The sequence below is a fragment of the Pelodiscus sinensis genome, chromosome 8 (assembly GCF_049634645.1).
Source record: "Pelodiscus sinensis isolate JC-2024 chromosome 8, ASM4963464v1, whole genome shotgun sequence".
Classification (NCBI taxonomy): Eukaryota; Metazoa; Chordata; order Testudines; family Trionychidae; genus Pelodiscus; species Pelodiscus sinensis.
Genome location: NC_134718.1, coordinates 32,416,504 through 32,429,140, shown reverse-complemented (window position 1 = coordinate 32,429,140; position 12,637 = coordinate 32,416,504). Strand labels below are relative to the sequence as shown.

The window sequence follows — 12,637 nt, the reverse complement described above, 5'->3', positions numbered from 1 at the left end:
GTATGTTCTAGGGAAGGAAAACAATTGTCATGCAGATGCAGTACTCTGTCACCAGATGGGGTCCCCCCCAGAGAAACAGAGCTGAAATGACCTTAAAGCTTAGTCTGTTTCTGCAGGCCAATGGCTCGAAAGAGATTATTGCTGTTACGTACCTTTCGACTGCAATGGCCACCAGAGTGAAAACTGAAGATGAGACAGACATCCCCTGCACCAGTCCACTCATTTTACACATGATGATGTCAAATGGCCAACCTGGAATTACACAGATAGCATCATGGGGACACTTTCATGTTATAAACCCACCATGCAGATAAATTTATATAAACTTATAGTTGTGCAGAGCTTCCACACCTAAGCCATGTGAAAAGGCTGCCTGTCAACATGACTTTCAAGGGTTTGTGATCTGTCTGAAATAGGGATGTTAGTTATTGGTTAATTGAACAGTGACTAACTGCATGAATTCTTAGCTGTTAGTCAACTATTCTATAGTCCCCAGGGTCAGGACCAGCAGCCAGCGCACTCTGGCCCCACTCCTGGAAAGCCCCCTGCCACCATGCACTGTTGCCTCTGTATTAGAAGCAGCAGCGTGGGGTGCCAGGCGGGAGCTAGTCTGCAAGGGGAGCCAGTTTAAAAACCCTCATTCAGAAACGGTCCCACACCTTCCCTGACTACCTTCTTATTGCTAACATGACTGTAGAAACCTTTCTTGTTACCTTTCACATCCCTTGCTAGCTGCAGTTCCAATTGCATTTTGGCCTCCCTGATTAAACCCCTGCATGTCAACCTGTGGAACTCCTTGCCAGAGGAGGCTGTGAAGGCTAGGACTATAACAGAGTTTAAAGAGAAGCTAGATAATTTCATGGAGGTTAGGTCCATAAAAGGCTATTAGCCAGGGGATAGAAATGGTGTCCCTGGCCTCTGTTTGTCAGAGGCTGGAGAAGGATGGCAGGAGACAAGCTGCTTGATCATTGTCTTCGGTCCACCCTCTCTGGGGCACCTGGTGCTGGCCACAGTCGGCAGACAGGCTACTGGGCTAGATGGACCTTTGGTCTGACCCAGTACGCCCGTTCTTATGTTCTTATGTAGGGAGGTAACCTAGTGACAGATGATGTAGGAAAAGCTGAAGTACTCAATGCTTGTTTTGCCTCTGTCTTCACAGACAAGGTCAGGTCCCAGACTGCTTATTTGGCAGCACAGTATGGGAAGGAAGAGGGCAGCCCTCAGTGAAGAAAGTACAGGATAAGGACTATTTAGAGAAGCTGGACATACACACATTCATGGGGCCAGATCTAATGCATCTGAAGGTGCTGAGGGAGTTGGCTGATGTGACTGCAGAGCCATTGGTCATTATCTTTGAAAATTCGTGGTGATCGAGGGAGGACTCAGACTATTGGAAAAAGGCAAATGTAGTGCCCTTCTTTAAAAAAGGGAAGAAGGAGAATACGGGGAACTACCAACTGGTCAGCCTCTTAGTCCCCAGAAAAAGCCATGGAAGGGAACCTAAAGGAATCCATTTTGAAGCACCTGGAAGAGAGGAAAGAGATCAGGAATAGGCAACATGGATTCACCAAGGGGAAGTCATGCCTGGCCAACTTAATGGCCTTCTATGATGAGGTAACTGGCTTTCTGGATATGGGGAAGGCAGTGGACATGATATACCTTGACTTTAGCAAGCTTTTGATGCAGTCTCCCATAGTATTCTTGCCAGCAAGTTAAGGAAGTATGGATTGGATAAATGGACTGTAAGATGGATAGAAAGCTGGCAAGATCATCGGGGTCAATGGGTAGTGATCAATGGCTTGATGTTTAGTTAGCAGTCAGTTTCAAGCAGAATGCCCCAAAAGTCAGTTCTAGGGCCAGTTTTGTTCAACATCTTTATTAATTATCTGTATGAGTGGATGGATTGCATGGTCATCAAATTTGCAGATGACACAAAGCTAGGGGGAGAGCAAGATAGCTATGTTGGAGAGTAGGGACAGAATCCAGAGTCACCTAGAAAAATTGCAGGACTGTGCCAAAAGAAATCTGATGAGGTTCAACAAGGACAAGTGCAGAGTTCTGTACTTTTCGGTGACAAATCCGAGGAATTGTCCCAGTGTCATTAGATGAGGATTTGGAACAAACTGATTAACTTAACAGTAACAAGTTACCAGGACCAGATGGCATTCACCCAAGGGTTCTGAAAGAACTCAAATGTGAAATTGCGGAACTATTAACTGTGGTTTGTAACTTATTCTATAAATTAGCTTCTGTACCTAATGACTGGAAGTTAGCTAATGTAATGCCAATATTTAAAAAGGGCTCAAGAGGTGATCCTGGCAATTACAGACCAGTAAGTCTGATGTCAGTACCAGGCAAATTAGTTGAAACTATAGTAAAGAATAAAATGGTCAGACACAAGGATGGACGTAATTTGTTGGAGGGAAAGTTAACATGGTTTCTGTAAAGGGAAATCATGCCTTACTAATACACTAGAGTTCTTTGAGGGGTCATCAAACATGTGGACAAGGGGAATCCAGTGGATATAGTGTACTTAAATTTCTAAAAGGCTTTGATAAGGTCCTTCATCAAAGACTCTTAAGTAAAGTAAGGTGTTGAGGGATAACAGAGAAGGTCCTTTCATGGACTGATAACTAGTTAAAGGGCAGGAAACAAAGGGTAGGAATAAATGGTAAGTTTTCAGAATGGAGGGAGGTAACTAATGGTGTCCCCCAAGGGTCCAATCCTATTCAACCTATTTATAAATGATCTGGAGAAAGAGGTAAACAGTGAGGTGGCAACATTTGCAGATGATATCAAACTGCTCCAGATAGTCTGCTTTGGTCTTAACTGTGAAGAGCTTCAAAAAGATTTCACCAAACTAAGTGTTTGGGCAACAAAATGGCAAATTAGATTTAATGTTGATAAATGTAAAGTAATGCACATTGGAAAAATAATCCCAACTATACATACAATATGATGGGGATTAATTTAGCTATAACTACTCTAAAGAGAGATCTTGGAGTCACTGTGGATAATTCTTTAAAAACATCCACTCAATGTGTAGCAGCAGTCAAAAAGGCAAACAGAATGTTAGGATGTTAAAAAGTGATAGAGCATAAGACAGAAAATATCTTTTTGTCTCTATATAAAACCTAAAATCTTGAATACTGCGTACAGATATGGTTGCCTCATCTCAAAAAGAATATATTGACATTGGAAAAGGTTCAGAAAAGGGCAACAGGAGTTTGGAACGGATCCCATATGAAGAGAGATTAAAGTGACTGGAAGTTTTCAGCTTAAAAAAGAGGAGACTAAGGGGGGAATATGATAGAGGTCGATAAAATCATTACTGATGTGGAAAAAGTGAATGGGGAAAAATTATTTACTTGTTCCTATAACATAAGAACTAGGGGTCACACCAAATGAAATTAATAAGGTAGAAGATTTAAAACAAACATGAAGTTTTTCTTCATGCAGTGCACAGTCAACCTGTGGAACTCCTTGCCAGAGGATGTTGTGAAAACCAGCAATTTAACAGGGTTCAAAAAAGAACTAAATTCATGGAGGTTAGGTTCATCAGTGGCTATTAGCCAAGATGGGTAGGAATGGTGTCCCTAGCCTCTGTTTGTCAGAGGCAGGAAATGGATGACAGCAGAGGAATCACACAATGAATACCTGTTCTGTCGGTTCCCTCTGGGACATCTGGGACATTTGGAATTGGCCACTGATGGAAGATAGAATATTGGGCTAGATGGACCTTTGGTATGACCCAGTATGGCCCTTTTAATATTCTTATGTTCACTTGGGACAGAAGAATCCCAATCACTACAACTGACTGGCTATGCAACAGTTCTACAGAAAGGGACCTGGGGATTACAATGGATAAGAAGCCGGATATAAGTTAACAGTGTGCCCTTGTAGCCGAGAAGACTAACAGCATCTTGGGGTCCATTAGTAAGACCATTGCCAGCAGATCTAGGGGTGTGATTATTCTCCTTTATTCGTCACGGGCCACATCTGGAGTATTGCATCCAATTCTGGGCCCCCCATTACAAAAAGGATGAGGACGGAAAATCTAGTGGAGGGCAATAAAAATGACTGGGGGTGGAGCACATTACTTATGAGGAGAGGCTATGGGATTTGGTCTTATTTAATCTACAGAAGAAAAGAGTTTGGTGGGATTTGATAGCAGCCTTTAACTACCTGAAGGAGAGTTCCAAAGAGGATGGAGAGAGGTTGTTTTCAATGGTGACAGATGACAGAACAAGGAGCAATGGTCTCATATTACAAAAGGGGAGGTGTAGGTTGGATATTAGGAAAAACTATTTCACCTGGAGGGTGGTGAAGTACTGGAATGGTTTACCTAGGGAGGTGGTGGAATCTCAGTCCCTAGAGGTTTTTAAGTCCTGGCTTGACAAAGCCCTAGCTGGGATGATTTAGTTGGGATTGATCCTGCTTTAAGCTGGGGGTGGACTTTATGACCTCCTGAGGTCTCTTCCAGCGCTATGATTCTATGATCTAAATTGCAGTGAGCTGGCAGTTGGCAGTTGAGTAATTTTCTTTCCTAAAAGAAAAAAAAAGAGTTATTCAAATTTTCTTCCACACAATGTTGGTGATGCCTAATTTCACAAGCCTTAGTTTCTACATAGCATTTTGGTCACAATCTTTCTCACTGAGGTCTGGACAAAACCCTGGAAGTAGGGCCCTACTAAACTATTTTGGTCAATGTCATGATCACAGGATTTTAAAAGTAATAAATTCATTATTTTAGCTATTTAAATATGAAGTGTCATGGTGGTGTAATTGTAGAGCTCCTGACACAAAAAGGTGTTGGGAGGGATTCACAAGATTGTTATGGGGTTTTGAAGGTAATGCTGCCTTGTAACCTCTCCTCCAACTCCCTTTTGGATCAAGATCCCCAATTTGAGAAACATTGTTCTCTCCCATTAAACCTACATTGTGTAGGGTAAAAGCACACAAACGACCAGACTTCATGGGAGGAGACCAGATTTCACAGGCTTCATCAGACTGTGAAATCTGTTTTTTCATGGCTGTGAATTTAGTAGGGTCCTACCCATAAGCCATCAATGCTGCTACTACTGACATTTTACAGATGTTCATCAATCCCCTGCAGCTTTGGAAATTCTAAAGCCTGAATTTCCTCTAGATGTACCCATTGGTTGTGTGATGAAAAATCAGTTCCTGAAATTGTACTAGGCTGGCTGTACATCTGGGTTGCTCTCATGCTAATATGTCCTTTAGGAATGTAATGTCTTTTTAAAAAAGGCATGGCTCATCATGAGCCAGCATAAATTGTGGATGATACTAAGCCATACTCCACTTCATGACAGCCTGAATAATTACATACTTTAAGGTGCATCACATTCTTTAAAGAACTAGTGAATAGTCAGACATATATATAATTTCTGGTCATCTCTGTTAGTTATATTACGCTATAACACTAATAACCAGATGTCCATTTTTGGATAACATCTGTATGGGCACTCCGCTAACAAATAGACTCAATATTTATTACAATGTTAAACTTCTATGCAGCATGACTTATAGGGCTCTTTTTGTCACTGTCACTGATTTTCAAGTCAAATATACTCAATGTACAAATAAAAAAAGATGTTTTTTTCTAACAGCGAGCCCTGTGAATAGAGCATGGGATACAAAAGCCAAACTGGACTATTTTGGCTTGTGCATGATAATCAAGAAAGGTTCTGCAATTGTAACTTAATTAACAGTACTGGTGATGGTTCACACGGTTATCCAGTTCCATGCACTTGTGCTGAATCTGCAGGGTCCCCAAGAGTGAAAAGGGGAAGAATACAATTTTAGTTCCCCAAGTCAGCAACTATGATTGAATACATGCAGGGTGCAGATTGGTAGAGTAAGAAGAGTGACTTTTTTGCATAGTCCCTTGCCAGATTAAGTTTGAACTTCAAGTACAAACTAACTATATAAATGCAATGTTAAGGTTACATATTTCAACACAAAAAAGTAAAGAAATGCAAAATGAAAGTTTTATTTTATTCTGTATAAAAATGTATAAAATAGCTGTATAAAAATGGCATCTTCCTGAGTGTCAGCCATGGAGCTTCCAAGCCATTAGATGTAGAGACCACAGGTTTGGGTGACGAAGCCTGCCGAAGTCCTGTGTCCAGTCCGGATACAGCAGGAGAGCAATTGGCCTCTCGCAGGCAGTGGTGGAAAAAGTTCCCCTAAAAGTAACTTGAGTAAAAGTACTGCTACTTTGAAAAAAAAATGTAACTAAGTAAAAGTCAAAGTATCCTTCTGGAAAACTACTTGAGTAAAAGTACAAAAGTATTGCATCTTAATTGTACTTAAGTATCCAGAAGTAAAAAGCAGGTCTGGGTGGCGAAGCCTGCCTAAGTCCTATGTCCAGTCCAGATACAGCAGGAGAGCAATCGGCCTCTTGCAGGAGAGGTTCAACAAGGGATGTGAACCAGTACCGTCTGGGCCATGCCAGTGCCATGAGTATGAGGAAAGCCCTGAACTCCCGACCCCACAGGACCACCTTGTGTACCAGTGGAAATGCATAAAGCAGACCCTTGGGCCGGGGGTAAGGCGTCCATCTCTCAGAAACCCGCAACCCATTCCCATGAAAGAGCGGAATTTGGGCACATTCTGTTCTGGTGGGTCACGAACAGGTCCAGGAGGGGAAATCCCCATCTGCAGAAGATTTGAAGGGCCACATTCCCCCAAGAGACCACGTGTGGCTGAAGAAGAACCTTCTTGGCTGGTCAGCCAGAGTGTTCTGAGTCCCAGAGAGCTGGGAGGTGATTGAGTGAATACCGGCCTCGATACTCAGTTCCCAGAGCCGGAGGGCTTCCCAGCACAGGAGAGGGGAATGAGCCCCATCCTGCCTGTTTATGTAGGGAACTGCCATTGTGTTGTTGGACTGGATAAGAACTGTCCTGCCCCGGAGTCGGGGAAGAAAGACCTGACATGTGAGATGGAGGGCCTGCAACTCCCTGACATTGATATGCAGGGAGAGTTCCTCCTGCATCCACATATCTTGGGTCTGCACATTGCCAACATGGGCTCCCCAACCGGTGTCAGACACGTCTGTCACCAACCAAAGGGTCGGGAGCAGCCAGGAGAATGGGACTCCTGCACAGACTTCCTCCTCCTGGGTCCACCAATTCAGGGAGTGAAGGACAGTGGGGGAACTGTCACCACCCTGTATCAAGAATGGAGGGACAGGTTGTGAGCCAACACTAACCACAACTGCAGTGGGCGTATGTGAAGCCTGGCATGCTGAACCACATAAGTACAAGCAGCCATGAGCCCCAGGAGACACATGCAGCTTCTGGCCTTGGTCATAGGAAACGCCCTCATAGCCAGGATGGCTTCCCTGATAGTCAGAGAATAGGGCCTGGGTTGGGAGGCCATGGCTGATGTAGAGTCCAGGTGGGCATCCACAAACTCTATAACCTGGGTGGGGACCAGGGTAGACTTGGCCATGTTCAGGAGAAGGCCCTGTTCCAGGAAGAGGTCCTGCATTATGGCAATATGGACCAGCACCTGGTCCGAGGAAGGGCCCTGGACAAGCCAGTCGTCCAGATAGGGAAACACTGGGACACCGCACTCTCTCAGGGTGACGGCAACTACAGCCATACATTTTGTAAAAACTCGAGGGAGCATAGAGAGGCCAAAGGGAAAGGCCATAAACTGAAAATGGTCCTGGCCAACTGTGAAGTGGAGGAACTGCCTGTGGTGAGGGGCAATAGAAACATGAAAATAAGCATCCTTTAGAATAGATAGAGGACAGCGTACCAGTCTCCAAGATTTAGGGAGGGGATGATCAATGCTAGTTTCACCATCTTGAATTTGGCTCTGGCAATGAAGGTGTTGAGGTCCCTGAGATCTAGGATGGGCCGAAACTCCTCCCGTCCCCGACCCCCCCGCCCCTTGGCCTTGGGGACCAGGAAATACCGGGAGTAGAAGTCCTTGCCTGTGAACTCCTGGGGGACCACTTTGGCAGCTCCTAGACTTAGGAGCTTTTGTACCTCCTCCCAGAGGAGATGCTCATGAGGGGGTCCCTGAGGAGGGACAGGATAAGGGAGTGTAAGGGGGGGGCGAGAGGAAGGGAACGGCATATCCCCTTCTTACCATCTCCAACACCCATTGGGCTGAGCTTATGGACTTCCAGGAATGGCAGAAAGGGAATAGGCAGTCCAGGAACTGGAGGGGCAAGACTGGTAGGCTGTCCTCAGGTGTACCCATAAAACCCCTGATGGGGCCCTTGGGGCTTGCTGGAGGAGCCCGGTCCCTAATCCAAGGCTATGTGGGAATGGTGCCTATTATTTCTATTGTTCCCATTCCACCCCCTATGCCAGGAGAAGTCCCAGTGAGTGCCCTGTTGGGCAGGCCTGGGGGTATTCCTGCCCGAGAGGGAGCACTTCTGGGAAGCCAGGGTATGCATCCTGAGGGACTTTAACGTAGCCTGGGTGTCCTTCAGGCCATGCAGACGGTGTCAGTCTGCTCGGAGAACAGGGACGGCCCTTCAGAGGGGAGGTCCTGAATGATGGTCTGGAGCTCAGGAGGCACTCCCAACACCTTAGCCAAGAGCTGCAACACAATTCGAACCCATGGCCATGGTGTGGGCCACCTCATCAGCTGCATCTAGGGCCACCTGAAGGGCAGCCTGGGAGACAATGCAGCCCTCCTCTAAGAGAGACCTAAACTTGGACGGGGAGTCCTGTGGGACAAATTCAATACATTTGTCCACTGCAGTCCATGTACTGTATGCATAATGACTCAGCAGGATCTGCTGATTTGTTATGTGGAGCTGCAAGCCCCCAAAAGCATAGGCCTTCCCGCCCAAGAAGTCCATCTTTTTAGCATCCCTGCTCTTGGGCGTTAGGCCCTATTGTCCCTGCCTCTCCCACTGGATGACCAGGGACCCCAGGGGGGAATGGGAGAAGAGATGCTCATTCCCCTCCTGTGGCACGAAGTACCTCTGCTCGACCTTCTTATCTGTCGGTGGGATGGAAACTGGGGTTGGCCAGAGAGTCTTTGTGATCTTTATCACGGTCTTGTTAAGGGCAGAGCCACTCTGGTGGGGGTGTCAGGCTGCAGGATGTCAACCGTCGGATCCGAATCCTCCAGCACCTTCTCTGCCTGGACTCTCAGACTCTGGGGCAGGTGACGCAGAAAGTCCTGGTGTGACTTTGAGTCCATAGAAGGTATGCAGGGCAGCCCCCACCAAGGGCCTCAACCAGTGAAGAGGAAGATGACCCTTTCAGGCCTATGTCCTCTGAGTCATGGACCTGCGAGGGGTCTGGGAAGCTGTCAAAGACACCACCGTATTGGTGTCGGACCTTAGGCCAGGGTTGTAGTGAAGGTTGGTGCCACCACCAGAGACAGCATGGGCCTGGTACTGGCATTGAAGTCACCACTGGAGTTGTGCAGTGATGTCCTCTCACATCTGGTGCTGGGGCGCTCAGTGCCATGGCTGTGACACGGTGCCATCTGGCATCACACTCCTTCACCAGGCTCGATACTAAGGTTGTGGATGAGGTAAGCTCGAATAGGTCCCTTGTGGTCTCAAAAGTGCTCAGTGTCGAGGGCTCTGGAAGGTCCACTGCAGGACTGGAGTACCGATGTGGGCTACAGCGGTGAAGTCCTGACCATGGTGGTCTGTGTCCCACACTTGCCAGTGCCACATGCCCAACCTGGGAGTGCACAGACAGCACATGCCTCGGCAGAGACCTGCCCTGGCTGGGTCTCTGCTTCTTCTGGGGCATCAGAGACTAGGACTGGTGCTGAGGCCAACACAGCGCAGGAGGGGTGCATGAGTGGCTAGGTGCCTCGCGCACCGAAGCCAGTGCGCTTTGGATTGCCAGTGCCAGAGCTGACACCAGTGCCAGATGAAGAGCCACCTCAATGAGGATGATCTTCAAGCAGGACTCTCATTCCCACCTGGTATGTGGCTTAAAGCCCCTGCAGATCTTACACACCTTGGACAGGTGGGCTTCTCCGAGGTGCCTGAGGCAGGCTTTGTGGGGCTCCCCACAGGGCATTAGGCTTCTGGCACTTTATGAGAGCTTGAAGCCTTGGGGCCCGGGCATGTCCCATCACATGCGCCGGGGATGTGAAGAAAGAATGAAACAAGAAGCCACCCTCAAAACTTTCATGAACAGAAGAAAAAGTGTTAATTTCCGCCTTCAACATAGCACTGATTTGCATTGATCCCCCGGTGGGATAGCTTGTGGAAAAGGTTTGGGAGGAACAAGATTATATTAGCAAAATAAATTATCCAGTCTTGTTTCATTGTTTGCTGCATTTCAGGACTAGAAAGCTAGTTCTGTATTACAATGCAAACTCTATCCCAATGGCCCTAAGTGAAGTTATTGCTCACTTAAGCATATCTGACATGCTACTAAACAACTTATCATAACAACATACTCTGCTGGGTCTTATATTGATTAATGCATCTGATGTTTGCAGAAAAACATAAAATGCATTTCCATTTACAATCTGAAGTCTGCCATAGATAGGCTGTGCATTCTAACTTTTCTATAGTGCATATCCTCTTAATTTTTGGGTTAGATGGAACAAAACAAATTACTTATTAAGCCACTATCATGTGTTTTCATTTTATATGGGGCAGTGACTCTTTTGCATTGTATTTGGAAATAGAAGAGCATTATTACTGGACTAGGTGCAGTAGGATGTGGGAATTATTTGAGGCAGAGAAGCTATAATAAACCATAACCTCTTAGATCGTACGCTGTTTATGTGTGTTGCATCATGAGTAGGCTTTAACAAATTCTATTAATCACCATGAATAATGTAATTGCTCTGTTCCTTTCACACTGTGAAAAATAATCCAGCCACTGTGACAATTTAGGTTGAGAGAAGGTTTAGCCTAATATTTATCTAAAATGTTACACACTGAAAATGAAGCCTTATGAAGAAAATATAATTTCTATAATAGTGAAAAAGGAAGTTTATGAAGACACAAGACCAAATTAATCTCAGGTGCAACTCCATTGACTTCAATGAAGTTGGATGCATTTGAGCCATGCTCTTTATAGACCACAATTTCTAAATTGATAAACAAAATAAAATAATCCTAAAATCCCTATCTCCCTTCCATCTCTAAATTAAGGGACTATGCAGTATGTATACAAATGCTATCAAAGTTCCTCTTCTCAAATTTTATCCTAGACCTTCTCCGATCCAGCGTCTGACCCTTGCACTCCACTGAAACAGTTCTTAAAAACATCTCTAGTGATCTTAGCCAAACCTCAGAAGCAATACTCGATCCTCATCCTCCTCAACTTGTCATCTGCCTTTGATACAATTATGCATGTTCTTTTTCTTGGAATCTAGTCCTCCCTTGGTATCCATGACTCTGCTTTCTCCAGGTACTCTTCCTAATGATTCCTTCTGTGTGTCCAATAGGGAATCAGCCTCACCTGTTCCCCACCCCAACTTTCTCTGGCATTCCTTAGGGCTCTGTATTTGGCTCCTTTCTCTTCTCCCTCTTCACCTTATCTCTGTATAATTGCATCCACAAACAAATATGCAATAATAGCTTTATGCTGATAATTCACAGATCAGCCTTTCTATTCCATACCTTTCTTTTTTTGTCAAAACTAAACTCTCAGCCTGTCTCTGACTTTTCCTTGTGGATGTTTAGTCCTCTGTTCAAGCTCAATATGGCTAAAACAGAGCGCTTAAGATTCCCCCCCCCCCAGCTCTCCTTTCTTCTTTTCTCAATCACTAGGGACAACCATCCATCCTGCCTCCAATATGGACATCATTTTTGACATGTAAATCTGTCTAGGTCTTTACATCACAGCCAGTCTAAAGTTTTCCTGATTCTATCTGCATAAGATCTCTAAGTCACCATCTTTCCTATGCACCCACACAGATAAAAGTCTTGTCCAGGATCTTATAATTTTGCATCTAAATTATTGCAATGGCCTTTTCTCTAGGCTTGACAAGTGCAATCATGTGCCACTCATATCCATTTAGAATGCAGCTTCAAACATTATTTTCCTAGCCTGTCAATTTGAGCATGTCATATCTCACTTTGCTTCCCTTTACTGGCTCCCCTTTTCTATCACATCACATATAAGCAGCTTGTCTTCACTTTTCATGCCCTTCACAATTTATTCCTAGCTTCCTTTCACCATGAAAGATGTAAATTTCTGCCTTGGATTGGCCAATGATGCCAGCCTTCATTGCCTGCTAGTTACATTTTCAAACAACCACTCTGTGCTTTTCCTCATCCTGCCCTTCATGCATGAAAAGAGCTCCCCTTAATCATCCATCACGCTACCAGGTTAGCCTCCTTCAAGTCCCTCCTTAAAACTCTCCTTTGGTGACTTGATCTGGGTTGGGCCAATGGAACCACTGCCTATCATGCTGGCCAGTAGTCTCAAGGCTTACTTCTACTCCCCGTCTGTCTGCTCTCTCTTGTCTTACATTTAGCTTATAAGCACTTTGGGAAAGAAACAGTCTTATTTTTATATTTGTAGAGTGCCTAGAACAAAGGGGTCCTGGTACATGACTGGAGCTCCTAAATATTGTGGTAATACACAGAATAAAGAAAAAAACCTCAATATCCAATACAGAGTGACCAAAAGAGAGGGGGAATTTTAATGTCCTT

The 12,637-nt window shown here is 45.1% G+C and overlaps 1 protein-coding gene across 1 annotated transcript in view; it reads right to left on the bottom strand.

Annotated features, from left to right (window-relative positions):
• NPFFR1 (neuropeptide FF receptor 1) overlaps window positions 1–12,637 on the bottom strand; it is a 30,823-nt gene that overhangs the window by 5,269 nt on the left and 12,917 nt on the right. The window contains exon 2 of the mRNA XM_006122776.4: window positions 153–252. Coding sequence (XP_006122838.2) covers window positions 153–252 — 100 coding nt within the window. The remainder of the gene's footprint in view (window positions 1–152; window positions 253–12,637) is intronic.